The sequence below is a fragment of the Budorcas taxicolor genome, chromosome 1 (assembly GCF_023091745.1).
Source record: "Budorcas taxicolor isolate Tak-1 chromosome 1, Takin1.1, whole genome shotgun sequence".
Classification (NCBI taxonomy): domain Eukaryota; kingdom Metazoa; phylum Chordata; class Mammalia; order Artiodactyla; family Bovidae; genus Budorcas; species Budorcas taxicolor.
In genome coordinates, this window is record NC_068910.1 from 132394483 (window position 1) to 132410577 (window position 16095).

The following is a 16095-nucleotide window of genomic DNA, read 5'->3' on the forward strand; positions in this document are numbered from 1 at the left end:
AGGAATTGCAAAGCTAGTTTCTTCATTCTTGTTAAAGGGAACAGAACAACACAGCAGTATTTTCGGAATACTGTGTGTGTAGCAGTGGGCCTCAATTATACCACTGGTAATTCCTAAGGCTGGAGCTTATGTTAACATAGTACACATAACTGCTATAAAATATGACAATGACAAATTACAAAGACCTGGCTGGTGTCCCATTGCCACTCTAAGATGGAAAAGTTGTATTTTCTGGATAGCCTCTACTATTAACTTCACCATCTGTTCCTCAGTTTCAGCTGAAATAATCTTCTTTTCATAAATGTGCCTATCTCCAAAGTAGATTAGCTCTATACGAGGAGAGAGGCTGTTCTAACCACTATGCTGGTAATTTCTGTGATCAGACAGCATTCAGAAAAAATATGCTCCTCTTTGGAACATTTTCCACAGTCCTGGACAAGGGTGATACCTCTAGGACCTGGGAGACTCAGGTGGGCTCATGCCCCTGCTGGAGGCACCCTGAGACCACCTAGAGACATAACTAGAAAGGGACTGGCACATGGGCACATTAGCACTTTTGAGGGGAGGAAATCTGGGGTCTAGAACTAGCAGGATGGAAGTAGCAGAGCTGAGTATCCTCTCAGTCTTTTTCCCCGCTTGTTACTGTGTGTAAAGCAGTTTCTAGGATTGCTCTGTGCTTGGAGGTATTTTTAGGAGGAGGTACTGGACCGCTTGACCAAGTACTTGTTTCATAAGGTGAACATTGCTGGGCAACAGTATTTCCTCTCTTATATTAGAAAAATTAGATTAAAACTCACATACATACACACTGTAAGACAAGGGCCCTCCATCTTTTACTGATTAATTTTTTATTTCTCCTGGTCGCCTATATGATGAATCTGTCCTGTCCTTCTGCAGCCAGATTGGAGGTTAGCAAGGTAAGCTTGAAGACTGACTGCTTGGAAGAATGATTTTTTCGAAACCTCAATATAATTTGTCTGCTTTTCCTTTAAGTGTAGAACCATTATGAAGAGCAGAAATAGATTTAAGAACTTTAAGAAAGAGCTGGAATCCATAATGGAACTGAAACTTCCATAATCCTACAATACCATTTTCAGGCCAACTCAATGTGAAAAATCACCAGATCTACTGGTCGGATATCAAATCCAGGCAGAGCACACACCAGTTTATTTTGAAATGCAACACAGATCAGTATTTTATGAATACAACTTATTTCTACATTATCAGGTAAAAACAGCTTCCAAATGCATGCATAGAAAGTTAAGCATAGTCTTTGAACTCCTTATTTCTAAATATACAAAAAATACATTTAAATTATATAATTTTAGTGAATCAAAGACTTATAAAATTACAGTTTTGGTTTTCACAACATAGAAAAAATATAAAAATGACTTTATATATGGTTGTATAATTTTTTACCCAAATTTCAAAGGAGCGGTATGTACCGATTTTGTCTTACAATGCTTCATCCAAAACTCAGAATTGAATCTAATTTGCAGGTTGTACCACATCAATGCCAACCTTTTATTATAAATGAATAACCAAAAACACAAGTGGAAGTGAGGGCACAATCTCTTCACATGCCTCAAAGTTACACCTTCTAAGCCCTTCCTCTCGGAAGTTTGCTCCAGGGGAACGTTTCCATCAGGTGGATGTGCTTTATTCCATGACTAACTCTCCACAGAGCCTTTGAAAACAGTCAGTACGTGTTAAATGAATGACCCCAACCTTAGCAAACAGAACACAGCAAGACGCAGATTAGCAGCTTGTGTCAATACGGCACTACTGCGTATCTCAAAGAATTCTTTGCCAGAAGGTGGTCCCCGAAGAGGGGGATCTGAAACACCCAATCAGGTAGGGGTTGGGGGTGCGGTGCGCAGATGATGCCTTTGACTCTGCCCGGAAATGAACGTGGTTGAGTCTGACAAAATACCCACCAAAACACCACCTTCCTCATCCACACCTTACAAGATGTGATATCCGATAGGGTTAGACGTTCTCAGTTCATAAACGAACACCACCACTTCCAAAGAGAAATGAATTCACATTAGAGATAAAGAAACCAGTTACTGAGAGAGGTGACTGAAGGACACAGTGCATGCCTTACTTATCTGCAACGAGCATTTTAAATGTTGATGGACAAAAATACACACTGGGGTTGAGACCCTTTTTGAGAAGGGAGTTATTTGCTGCGTTCTTGTTGTAAAAGTTCAATTGGATGCATGACCACTATTTGTGACAGATTGTTTTTCATAAATAATGATAAATTATAATAGAGAGGCCCGAATAAAACTCCCAATCCAGCAATCCTGGAAAATTTGCATTTTTCATCCCATCTCCTATAACTTTCAAACACAAATGAAAAAATCTTACTCAACTTAAGTAATAAGGCTAATATAACCCAAATTGATTCTATTTTATGGTAGAAAAACATTCTGGAAAAATAAGAGAAAAAAGCATGAAAAATAATCTTCCCACATATTTTGTTTATCAAATACAAGAATAGATTCTAATCTCACCACACCCAAGTCAAGAGTGCTGCCTTTAAGGAGCAGAATTTTAATGATCAATTCAAAAATAATGTATTATACATCTGCTTGCATTAAATTTCAGGCTGCATATTTTCTTCTCATTTTCATCTTAATTTTCAAGCTTATATTAACATAAGCATTTAAAAGTTTTCCATTATGACACCCTTCTAATATTGGCAATTATATTTTAGTTGATAACCAGTCAGTAAGCTAGTAAGCTAGACTTTTAAAAGATCAACCAATTAGAAAAAAAACAAAGGGAAAATGTTTCCGTAAAGAACACTGTATATTTAAAATCTAATGCATGTCTAAACTTGGGCTTTACATTTTCATCCAACTCTTTCTTGAAAAGCCTTAAATGCACAGTTTAGCAATTATAGTATGTAGACAAGACGTTAATTAGACAATGTCCATATGTCCAAAGCATTTCTTGGCTGCTCCAAAATGCGGGGACGATACTACTTTTAGTCCATGACTGCCCAGCTGGGACATTTCACTGCCTCTGGACTTACAACTTGGTGGGGATTACATAGCACCATAATAAGGAAAAGGAGCCAAACAGAAGAGCTGAATAAAAACGTAAAAATAAAATAATAACCCAAGCACATGAACCCATTCCCGATTGTTCTTCAAAACTCCATTTCTAGAGTAACACCTTCCATGTGCTTTCAAGAACAGATTCTCTACCTCTGTGCCCTAGACTGGCTTCAGGTCCCTAAGCGAGAATAGCTCCTGGCAAACTTCTTACTCAGGGTGTTCTGAGAATAGTACTGTGAAAGGTACCCGTCATTGACTAGCTACTGAGCTTTCCCTTCCTCAGAACTGTCCAGTTTTGTTAAAATAGGATTGAGGTGGAGCCCCAGTTAAGGTAGCTTCTCTACAATATACACATACTTATTAAATTCAAGCACATTTCGTAGTGGCAAGCAGTAACGACTCAACTGAAAACAAACAAAAGGGTTCTAGTTGTTTTCTGATTATAGGCACTACCCCAAAGTTTCACAGACATGTACATTGTATAACTCATTCACTAGACACGAGGGGAAGGTCCCAGCCATAACTTCAGAGCGTGCCAGAGAACAAACGGCTTCCAGCATGCAGTCAAGCACTTTGAGAGGGAATGCTAAGCACACTGCAGCCTGAAATGCAACTGCTCCAAGCTGGGCACTCAGTGGGCACAACTTCAGGGCTCAGACCGTAACGCTCAAGGAGCTAGTGTTACAGATCTTTCACTTATCAGACATGTGAAGGAAACAGGAGGACATAAAATGCCAAATCCCTTTCCAGTGCCATCATAAACACTGGGAACTTCTGGTTGAAAGAGCATGCTGAAATGGACCGGCCAGGATGTTTTATGTAACAGCTTTCATTTTTTTGTTTTGTTTTTTAGAAAATCCCAGGCCCACATGACACTGGATTTTGGTTTATTTATTTATTTATTTTTTTAGTATTTAAAAATAGTTCTTACTTATTTTCTATGAAACGTATTGGGAACTGAAAAAGTCTGCAGCATTTTTTGTCATTGTAAAGTTTGTTTCTGGGGATGTGCAGGAAGAAGGAACTATTCAAACTTCTTGTGTTCTTCAGTATGAGAAAGGATCTTTCTTCTCTGGTGTATCATGTGGAAGTATAACTGGGGAAAAACTGCAAAGAAGAGAAAGAATTGGTTAAGGAAATGATTTTAAACCACACGTTCTATGTAAAGCACATGGACTTGAGGTCCTCTCTGACTCCAACCACTTTCTCTCCCAGCAACCAAGGATGGTAACAAGACGGGCTTAGAGAAAGAAGAAAAACACAAAGAAACTTCCTTTCCTGCTTTAGCCGAGGGGGAAGCGTAACGTGGATTGGACTGTCAGGTGCTGCTGTCACTAGCATTACCAATCAAGATTCCACAGAGCTGCCAAATCATACTCTTTACACAAGCTCATGCTCTCTTCACATTTATTCTCTGATTTCCCAGCAACTAGGGGATGAATTCTAGTGCGGGAGTTATTCCTGTTCACAGAGGACGAATGGAAGCCTCAGAGAGGGTGGGCATTTGCCTGCGGTCTCACAGCAAATCACTGAGTCAGGACCAGGCTGCATGCTCCCGACCCTCAGCCTCGCCCTCCCTGTCCCCCTGCTCTGTCACCCAGGAGGATGTCCCAAAGGTACTTCCAGAGAAATGCTGTTCTTTGGGAAGACTAAGGAGTGGCGTTTGATCTGAACACCACTAAGCCACGTTTGGATATGAAAAGCAAACCCTTATGCACTGGAGATTCTGTTCTTGGTCATTTCATGAGTTACTTTAAAAAGGACTGGCTCACGATTGAACAGGGTGGTACTGCCTGTCTAGGGAGTAGCTGGAAATGGGGGTGGGAGGACTGGAGTGGGGATATTATTGGCATTCAGTGCAAGGGGCCAGTAATGCCAAAATCCACACTATGTGACAGTCCTCCATGACTAAGAACTGTCCCACCCCAAAGGCCTACAGTGTCCCTGCTGGGAGATGCCAGCTTAAGCTATCTGACCTTCACGAGGTTACTGTAAACTGGGAGTTCAAAAACCACATAAAATATTCCAGGAGATGGTCTTGGACATGCACCATCCACCTTCCCATCTCAACAGCTCCACTCTATATTTTAGACAGTAACCTGTGTTTTGGGGGAGGTGATTTCTTCTACTGCCAACTCTTCTCTGACAGTTTCTTTCTTTCCAAATGGGTTCCAAGTTGGCCAAATGTCAAACGATCCTCCCAAAGTACCAAGACATCAGTGGGTGTGTGCACACAGATTTGATAAACTGCAGAGGAGGCCCCGGCGCTGAACAGCACTGCCATCCACTCCACTCACTATTTGCAGGCAGGAAGTTATTCACAGAAAAGACCCAGCTTGTGCATAAAATTCAACAGTGAGAGAACTATTTTGGTATGAACGCCAGAAAATTTGACAAGCTCTATAATCTAAAAACTGGAAGTAAGGATATAATTAAACCATAAGGAATGCTAATTGTAATCATTTAAAAATGTGAGGCTAGTCACATTTCTATAGATATACTTTAGTAAAGGGAAACTTTGCGGCAAAGAACACTAAGGACTTTTCCACTGGCTGCATTTGTGATTATGTCACTCATATAAAGTGTGGCTGTGGACCCACAGGGTCTGATGCAGGACAACGATCCAAAAGCCATTCAATAGGTCTTTAGTGGCAACAAGATGGCTAAATACACCTTCATCCTCATGCAAGGGCCTGCCAGCTACCGAGGCTCCTGGGTCAGAAATGGGGAGCAGATATGGCCCTTTCATTTTGTTACATTCTTCCAGAAGTTGCTCAGTGCCCGAGAGAAAGAAATGTGTTGGGGAGACGGGGAAAATGGAAGTACTTGGGCCAGAGATTCTCTGCTCCTCTGGCAGTGACCCCCTGGTGACCAGAACTTGGGGGACACCATCTTCATCTCAATTACTCACATGGTCACACCAGCTCCAGTGACTGAAGTAATTCCAGATGCATGGGTACCTGCTTTTAACTACACTGAAAACCTCAACCTGACAACAGGCTGCTCAGAATTCTAGCCTCTGCTCTTATAGTTCAGGGCATGTAGGATGGAGATGGCGGCTGTGCAAGTGTCCATCTTGGTGTGACAGAGGGCGGGTGGGTGTCTGCAGTGTCACTGGGCACACCTTCCTGTAAGGAGAAGGGCGCTCTTAAGACTTGAAGGCGGAGGGCACCTGGAAACACTCTGCTTGGGGCAAGTTCCTTCTGTTTCTCTAAAAGTCAGAGGTGTGGTTATGGTTACTGACAGTGTGGACAGTGCCCTGCTTCTTGGTGACCCTGCCCTCTATCACTGTTTCTCATTTCTCTCTGCCTTTTTTAAACCCCCAGCCCTGCAGCTAACTTTCACCAATTTGCAAAAGGGGGAAAGCAGGTAATGTAAACAGATACTGTCCATACTGATATTGCAGCTGCAGCAGAGGAGAGGAGCACCCCAGAGGGAACCCAAAGCACCCCGCTATGAGAAAACTCCCAGGGCTGCAGCTCACAGGCCACGCACAATATGGGCCGCATGTGCGACAGTGCAACATCTGGTCAGGACCATAACGAAGAGGCGCTGCTTTCTGTAAGATACGTACATCATCCACTTCCCATGAGAGGAGACTGAAAGAAACCTAAGTTGTGGAAGGGAATCCAAATTTGGTAAAGAAGGCTGCATGGCAACAGCAACCTCTCCTGACTCTGCATTTTCTTCTTATAAATACAAAGTTTTGGAAAGTTGGAAACATGCAGTTGGCTGGAATGAACTGTACAAACTGGTCTCAGCATTAACATCAACTACTGAAAACATTCAGGGCCACTGGCTCAGGCCAGAAGCAGAGTGAGCGCCAGCAGACACGAGTGATCCGCAGCAGCAGACAGGGTCTGCACTGCCATCTTGAGCCTGGGTGAGGAGTTAGGGATTTGAAGGGAAACTTCTAATCTCTGTCCTTGGAATGAATCCTATTTTAGTCCTACAAGAGTTTAGCTACCTTAGAAATGAAAGAGTATGGACTTTAACCAAGCCAAGTTGTCTCATTAAAAAGAGGCTGAGAATGGTAAAATGGGGAAGGACTGAGGTACGGAAAGCAGACGCTGGCTGAGAGGAGAGAGTTTCCCTACTCTCTGTAAGACAGCTGACTCTAGGTCTGTGCTCTCTTCTCTTCGAAGGCCACAGAGGAAAATCCCACAGAACTGGGTTTGTTTTCCCTCAGGAGTCCTGTCATCCTGTGCTTGACCAGGTCCCTTCTCTACCGAGAGGCCAGCAGGCAGAGGCAAAAGGCTGGCTCTGGTTGGCCCCCATAGCATGAAAAGAGACTAGCAGGTGCAGAGTGCCCGGAGAACTGCTCCTGGAACACAGCCCCACCTGCAACAGGCTGGAAACCTGGCAGCACCTCTGAGGGAGGGGCCCCAGGTTCCCATTAACCAGGCAGCACTTTGTTACTGGTTTGGTTTCATGACAGTCTCCTGGCCCCATTCCCAGCTGTCCAACACACCATTTATCTCCATTTAAAGACTTATGCTGAATTTAAATAAATCTTATGGTGCTCGTCAGGATAATACTGGTTAGCCTGGGTGTGGCAAAACTGCAGTTAGGAAGTGTTGCTCCAGAGACTGGAAGTGAAACTCTAGGGGAACAAAATCGGAAAGGTGAAAAGCTCTAAGTTAATTCTTACTACTCAAAGTTTTACGCTCTTCCATATTTATCTTTTGTTTGAACATCAACTACCTTTTACATTTGGAGAGAGATAGCCGCTAGCCACCCTGCTTCCAGCAACAGAGAGGAGGACTTGATTGCTCCTAAAGGGTGTAAAAGGAATCACAAAACAGAAGTGCATCCAAGAACTTCTCCAAGATAAATGTTCACAAGAAACTGGGATGTCGTTTTTTTCCCTCAAAATGTATGAAATGCAATTTTCCACAAGGGGACACAAGCTTGTCACCTGTGATTGTTAGGATGAGTCATTCAGTTAATGCTGTGGGCTGAAGAAAAATCCAACCTTCCAGTCTGAATTTAACCTGAGGTTTAGGGGAGGATATAGCATCTTACAGCCTAAAATAAGATTCAGAGTCATAATGCCAACGGAAGTAGCTAAGGGAGAAGCAGCATTCAGTTTACACGGCCTTGGGTATAACATGACTTTTGGATATGTGGAAATCAATTATAGGATAGAAACTGAACATCAGAATTTGAGAAAAGGAGTAAACAACTCTTCATCCTCCACAAACAAGACTCACTTCAGAGAAGCCTCAAACATGGCCTTTTCTCTCTGTTAATGTGCTGGTAGGCAGATTTGAGTATCTATATATTTAAACCTTCAGCTGCTGCTGCTGCTGCTAAGTCGCTTCAGTCGTGTCCGACTCTGTGCAACCCCATAGATGGCAGCCCACTAGGCTCACCCGTCCCTGGGATTCTCCAGGCAAGAACACTGGAGTGGTTTGCCATTTCCTTCTCCAATGCGTGAAAGCGAAGTTGCTCAGTTGTATCCGACTCTGAGCGACCCCATGGACTGCAGCCTACCAGGCTCCTCCATCCGTGGGATTTGCTAGGGAAGAGTGCTTTATAATTGGAAACTATCCTGAAGAGAATGCTATGTTCTGTTCAGATGGCTTTAAGTGTTTATTTCCAAAAAAGAAAATAAGAAATAAAGAAAAAATTAATCAATTAATCTTTTTATTGTACTTGTTTCTACTCAACTACCAATTCCTTAAAAGTGAAGTAATGTCTATTTTGATGTAGCAAAAGTGTAAAACTCTCTCTACAGTGTTTTCAAATACCATAACAAGCAGCTTTTAAGAGACTGAAATAGTCAAGGTAAGGTCTCTAATGGCTTTTTTTTTTTGCTTTCCACTCAGTACTTTCCTCCAATAGGCAGTTAACCTATCCTGGCATTCACTGTTTCAAACACATGCACTAAGGACTGCATTTTAGCAGCTGAGAGGAATTCATCTTTATTCAGTTACTACCAGAGAAAATTCTGACAGTCAGCTTCAATGGGAACCAAAGCATCCCTGATAAATAAGATTTATGGTGTAAAAACAACCAAAGGCATTTAACTCTAGCTATTGTTGAGCCAATTTTAAGAACATAAATAAATATATGCATAAGTATCTACTTACTTGGAATGTAAGAGATCATTATCAGAATTAGGAATGCATAATAATCAAAGGAGAAATTGTATTTGTTAGGTAAACTGATGGAGTACAGGCCAGCCTGTCTGACAAAGGGCAAAGCGGCATATATTGTGAGCAGTTCTCCCGACACTCCCATTGGGTACAGCACAATGAAGAGTGTGTACCTAAAACAAAACAAAATATTCATTACTGAGGTTTGAAGCCAGCTTCAGTAGAAAGACGCACCCTCCCACTCCCACAACCAGTACTGATTATAAGTAATCGGTACTGGTCTTGTAGAAAGCTATTGTTTATACACTTTCCTGTTTACCCACTGCTTAAATTCAGGTTTTACAACCCAGTTTTTGAAAAGGGCCAAAGCAGGTATGTTTCTGAATGTTCTAAAATAAAATGTATTTGGTCAGCCTCAAAATCTGAGCTGACTAAATAAACAACTCTTCAAAACAACCCCCTAAAATAACTGAAATGATGTCAAATACTGGTAAAGTAGGGGCACGGAGTCATGGTTCATACTGAAGGGTCCTGCCTCATAGGTGGGTGTGGGCTTCCGGGGAAAGATGGTGAAACATGGTATCCAAGAATCCCTACAATGCACGCCGAGTCTGGTCTGTGGACTGAAAAAAGCAGCATATCCAATGTGTATATACTACAAAGCTTTCAAAAGCCGGTACATGCTACTGTGAAAAATAAAAGACATGCTAAGTTTAAAAAATATTAAAAATTTTATGATAGCCTTGGTCATTATGTAATTTTCCAGTCCCTCCCCACCCCCCCAAAACCCCAATTACTATCACATGGGTAACTCTACACAATTTTCTTCACTTTAAAAAGGAGTTTCTCATGTTTTAAAAAGAATTTTGGAGAGGCTCACCCTAGGGAACTAACTGGAAGCCATTCTGAGGTATAAGTATTGCTAAAGAAATCATCAGCTCATGTTTAAAAAGCCTTTGGCTGTGTGTGGCTGACAGTAAATACTGGGCTCTAAACCTCCACATACAGGAAGTATGCTGATGAAAGAAAGATATGCTCTCCATTGTCACCTTCAGCCATGCTTAGGAGGAGGGTGGAAAAGCAGGACTCTTCCAGGGGCCACAGAAGAAATGGACAAAGGAATCTTTCTCGAAGACTAAAACCAGGGTGTGGCCAATAACCTTATATAACTAGGATAGACAGCTATGACTAGGAGAGACAGCTTTCTAGTTTTCTATCAGCTTTGCTGCCCAACTTGGTTAGAAACCGCTACACTTTTCCCATTCTCCTCTTTTCCTAATACAAATGTTTACTGGGGAAAAAAAAAAAAGGAAAGAAAAAGAAGTTCACATGCTTTGGAAACATTTGGTTTATGTCTCTGTTTAATCATTAAACTCATAGACTGTCTAGGAACCACGTTTTCCTTTTATGAGATGAGGCACTTTGGCCCCAAGGACCATTCTGATCCTTCAGCTTTGTCACTCATTCCTGTAGTCTTTGCTAACTCAGAAAGTTGCTCACAACTGTGTCACAGGTTAGTTCAGATAATCAGATGAGTGATCAGAAATTCACCAAATTCATAACAAATACTATTGTTAAAAATAATCAAAGCAAACTAAATTGATAATATGCTCAAAGTGCCCTGTAACACTTGTTATTAATTAAAGAGTAATTTTGGAAAAATTGAGATAGGAATTGGACTTGGTCCCAAAAAACCATCATAATGGCAGAAGCTCATCAGTAAAGTTTTCTATGGACAAAAAAGGGATGCTACATCAAATCTCTATTGAATAATTTAACTGAGAGAATTGATTCCAAATAAATCACTTAAGTAGAGATAAAAAATTTAGAAGTGTTTTTATAAATCACAGTTACATAGTCACTTGCCCTGATGAAATCCACAGAGCAGAATTTCATCCAACCCCTACCTCACACAAGTTTTAGAAATAAAAAACAGTATTTAGGCAATAAAGAAAAAGTACAGTGATACTTCCCAAGTTAGTCTTCATTCCTGTACTTCTTTACCTGGCCCATTTGATGAGGTAAGGCAGATGGTTTAACAGACTGAAGGTATAAAAGGAGTAACGGATAATTTCTGTGATTGTCCAGGCAATAACAAACAGGAGGACACTGTCTTCACTCTGGACCTGTAGGAAAAGGCAGACAAAGGAAAGAGCAAACACATAAAACATTTTAACAAAGAAGCACTCACAATGTGGAGAGCTGACCTTTCCCCCTTGTTGAGCTGGTGGGGTTGAAGTCAACACAGCTCCTGGTCTGTAACCTCAGGGCTCATAGCACAGCACAGAAAGAGCTTGCCACATAAAGAATACAGACATGTCTATGACAACAACTGCAGAGCCAAGGGACGAGGGGCAAGCGAGAAGAAACTCGGCTTACTGATGAGTAAGAGATACACGGATGGGGAACTACATGAGCTGGAGCCCACAGGGAGAAACAAATACGATGAGTGAGTTTCTGCGTGTTTGCTTGCTGACATGATGTGGAGAATGTGAACCGGTATTGTGGGAGCCAAGAATGCTTAGGCAAGACAGTAAAAGGGTGAACTGGTGAAAAGCTTGGGTTCCATTAATAAGAATTTTAATTTGATTTCCATGACAACTTGGAATCCAGCGAAATTTCAGAGAAGGGCAACATAATGATAAAAACACAACTGAGGATGAAGCTAATTCCCTGGGCAGGATGAATTCATGTGGGGGAAGCTGAAGATCATCTAAGAGGCAAGCCCATTTATTCTCTCCCACTGGTGACTTCTGATCCCAGATGAGCCTGGTTTAACTCAAAGATTACAGAGGCTTCCATGCTGATCACAGGAGGTGGCTAAAGCCAGAAGAGCTTTGGAATTCTCAGCCTCCTATGAAGTTGTTTTCATGCTGAAAAACCAATATGCTTCTAATAAGGCTCCTTAGTCAGTCAGTTCAGTCGCTTAGTTGTGTCCGACTCTTTGCGACCCCATGGACTGCAGCACGCTGGGCTTCCCTGTCCATCACCAACTCCCGGAGCTTACTCAGACTCATGGCCATCGGGTCGGTGATGCCATCCAACCATCTCATTCTCTGTTGTCCCCTTCTCCTCAAGCCTTCAATCTTTCCTAGTATCAGGGTCTTTTTCAATGAGTCAGTTCTTCAGATCAGGTGGCCAAAGTACTGGAGTTTCAGCTTCAGCATCAGTCCCTCCAATGAATATTCAGGACTGATTTCCTTTAGGATTGACTGGTTGGATCTCCTTGCAGTCCAAGGACTCTCAAGAGTTTTCTCCAGCACCAATTCAAAAGCATCAGTTCTTCAGTGCTCAGCTTCCTTTACAGTCCAACTCTCACATCCATACCTCACTACAGCTATAGAAAAACCATAGCTTTGACTAGATGGACCTTTTTCAGCAAAGTAATGTCTCTGTCTAGGTTGGTCATAGCTTTTCTTCCAAGGAGCAAGTGTCTTTTAATTTCATGGCTGCAGTCACCATCTGCATTGATTTTGGAGCCCCCAAAAATGAAGTCTGTCACTGACTTCTTAGGTATTTTCACTTTAGGGGATTTTCTCACGATATGCCTCAGACTGCAAATCTTGCATGAAAATTTATTACTGTGGTATTAACTTTCAGCATACTCAGCCTTCCCACTCCAGCTAAGTTTATGATGATCCTTCACGCTTGAAAACCAATAGTAATAAGAAACAACCTTGCACCTCAATTCACTTATATTTTCGTACATCCGAAAAGGGCAGTTAGAGAGTTGTATGTGAATAAGAAGTTCCACTGAGCAAACCACACAAATATCATTTACAAGATCTTCTCTGTCTTACTCCTAAGATCTAATATAACAAAAGTATGGCATTCTAACCTTAACTTTTGCTTCTCTGCATTTGGAATGTTATTGAGCACTTATATTCTTCCTCAGAAAGTGAACATGGAGCGATCTGCCTACACAATGAAATAAGCAGTCATTTACATACCTATTAACTAAATTGCTCTGACAAAGAACTTCATAAATCCACAGTTACTATTCTCTAAAAATAGTAAGAATTTTATACTGTCAAGAGCGAGAATACTTTTTGTTTTCCTGGTGCTCTTATATTAGCCAAAGTAAAGTAAAAGCTAAACCCCTTTAAAGCTTTCATGTTTCATTTTTCAGTCTGTCCACAAATCCTTGCTTAAAACCCATCTATACCAAAATACAATTTCAAAGCACACTTTGCTTTTTTTTTGATATGCTTTGTAATCCTCATCTTAAGGAGATATACTTTTACAGCTATGGGCTGAAAGCCTTCCTCAAAGATCTTTGGGTTATAAGAGACGTTCTTCTCTAATATTTTGCATTGTAATAGTCTTGAAAGCAGGAAGTGTGTTTTATTCATTTTTTGATTCCCAAAAGCACTTTGTGCTTTTCACAAGTAGGCTCAACAGATATTTGTGGAGCAAAACAATACAATCCTAATCAGCTGCCTGCGCTTTGATACATGATACTAGTTTCTGTGTAGTCTTCGAGGCTTTCAAATAGGGAAAAGCAGACAAGCAAGCCCCCCAGCCTTCTGCTCTGATCCAGTCTAGAAGGTATTTGATTCACACACACCTTCAGTTAGACCAAAAGGACTGCGACAGACTCAGGAGGAATGTGAAAACAGTCTGTTCCCAGAATCCAGCTGTGAAGACCATGTCATAATTTTTAAAAGCCTAAGGATAGGGAAAATGACCGTTTTGTACAAATGATATCTTCAGATCTACAGGAAGTACATGTTATTAAGAAGAGGCTCATGTAAAATCAGAGATCAAACTTATCTAATTTGCAGATAACTATCCAGTAACACAAAATAGGGGTAGAATGGAATGAGTTAAAATGAGTTAATGAGTTTAAAAGACCAATGAGCAGTTTGGGCTAGGTTGACCAAACATGTTTTGAAGTCATGTTTCAAAGCTGCATGCCCTCACTCATGGCACAAATGAGGGTATGGGCATGGGGCAACCAGGTCAGCCAGAAAATCTTCCTTTGCTTGGAGCAGTGAGCTGTGTGTTGGACCCTCCACACTGCAGACGGCAGGTTTCAGCCCCCTGCTCTACAGTGAGAGAGGAGGCATGGGGAGTGGGTGGCTTGTGTAATTTAGCCAAGGGAGTTTACACAGAAATTCAGCTTGAGAAACAAATGGGCACAAGAGAAAAACCTTTATACACAAACAGCATCATATGTTGGACTTTAAAAGGCTCGGGAAGTATCAGTACACGAAAAGCTGTCATTTTTATTACATTCAAAGAAAAACAGATGGTGCCACACAAGAAAATCTCTATGAGGAAACCCTATTCTTCTTAGCCTTTTGGAACCTACTGCTCACCACTCTGGTTATTTCAAAGAAATCCCCTGATCAAGCTTTCTGGTAAGGCTTCTCTCTTCTTGATAGCCCTTTCATTTGTGAAGAGAAGAGATTCCGGTAAACTCTAGGAGATGAAGACTGGAGTCCGCTCTTGGCAGAACTGTGAAGAGTATGTTTATGTTTCTCCTCTGGCTGCCATTAAAAAACACCATAGTCTGGGTAGCTCAAACAGTAGAAATGTCTTTTCTCACAGTTTTAGAATTCCAAGAGCAGGGTGCCACCATGCTTGCTTCCTTGTGAGGACACTTTTCCTTGTTCGTTCCAGGTGCCTCAATTAGATGGAAGGACATTATGTTTCCTTCTGCATCTGGCTTGTTTCATTGAGTGTAATGTTTTCAAGTTTCATCCCTGTTGAAGCCATGTATCAGAGTTTCCCTCCTTTTAAAGTCTGAATATTATATTGTATGTAAATACCACATTTTGTTTAATGATTCAATTACTGATGGACATTTGCATGGCTTCCGCCTTCTGGCTGCTGCTATGAACATGAGTGTACAAATATCTATTTGAGCACCTGTTTTTTCAGTTCTGTTGGGTAATCGTAGAAGTGGAATTGTTAGATCATATAATACTATGTTTAGGTTTTTGAAGAACTGCCAAACTGTTTTCCACATTGGCTACATCATTTTACATTCCTACCAACAGTGCAAAAAGGTTCCAATTTCTTCACGTGTTTACCACCATTTTGCTATTTTCCTTCTTCTTTCCTGACAGTAACCATCCTAATGAGTACAAAGTGGCATCTGCAGTTTTGATATGCATTTTTTCATGTGCTTATCAGTCATCTGTGTATCTTCTTTTAAGAAATGTCTTTTGCTCATTTTTAACTTTGGGAGAAATAATCTTTTTAATAATTATGATGACAATAGCACTAAAAAATAATTATACATAATAGTATAATTGAATAATAGTGTAACTGAATTCATACTATATGCCAAGCACTTTTGAACATATATTACCTCTTCAAATCCCCATTTTACAGATGGGAAAAGTGAGGTTTACAGATGTTGAACCCAGCCTGTGCCCCCAAACTCCGAACAGTTCTGACTTGTCTTCCCGGGGTTCAGACACACACACACACCCCTGCTGCTGTGGGGAGAATATCCCTCTTGCAGTTGAGGATGAGGAGGTGAGGGAGAGACACAGAGGTGGCAGGCTGAAGACATGGCTAGTGTGGCTGGAAAATCAGCTACATGTTGTAAATAAGTAAACCAAGTATATAAAACAATATAGTTCAAAAAATGGGACTTCTTGCCATTGGAACAGGTATTTACAAACATGGAAGGGAGAACTCTAGAAAGAATACCATGGTGTTGGATTGTAATTGGAGGAACTGGTACGAGCCCATGATTTTATAACACAGATTTATACACTTTTATACATGTATAAACTATCCATTGAATATATATTTACACATATTGATATACACAATGATATACTTTTAGATATACATGTGTATGAGTATACACATATGTATATGTCGTTGCTGTTCAGTTGCTATGTTGTGCCCAACTCTGACCCCGTGGACTGTAACACACCAGGCTCCTCTGTCCTCCACTATCTCCT

General features: G+C 41.1%; 1 protein-coding gene across 1 annotated transcript in view; it reads right to left on the reverse strand.

Annotated features, from left to right (window-relative positions):
* Positions 1-4026: 4026 nt before the first annotated feature.
* HACD2 (3-hydroxyacyl-CoA dehydratase 2) overlaps positions 4027-16095 on the reverse strand; it is an 86942-nt gene continuing 74873 nt past the window's right edge. Inside the window, exons 5-7 of the mRNA XM_052642817.1 lie at positions 11174-11295; positions 9164-9342; positions 4027-4175 (exon numbers count right to left, since the gene is read on the reverse strand). Coding sequence (XP_052498777.1) covers positions 4093-4175; positions 9164-9342; positions 11174-11295 — 384 coding nt within the window. The 3' untranslated portion in view covers positions 4027-4092. The remainder of the gene's footprint in view (positions 4176-9163; positions 9343-11173; positions 11296-16095) is intronic.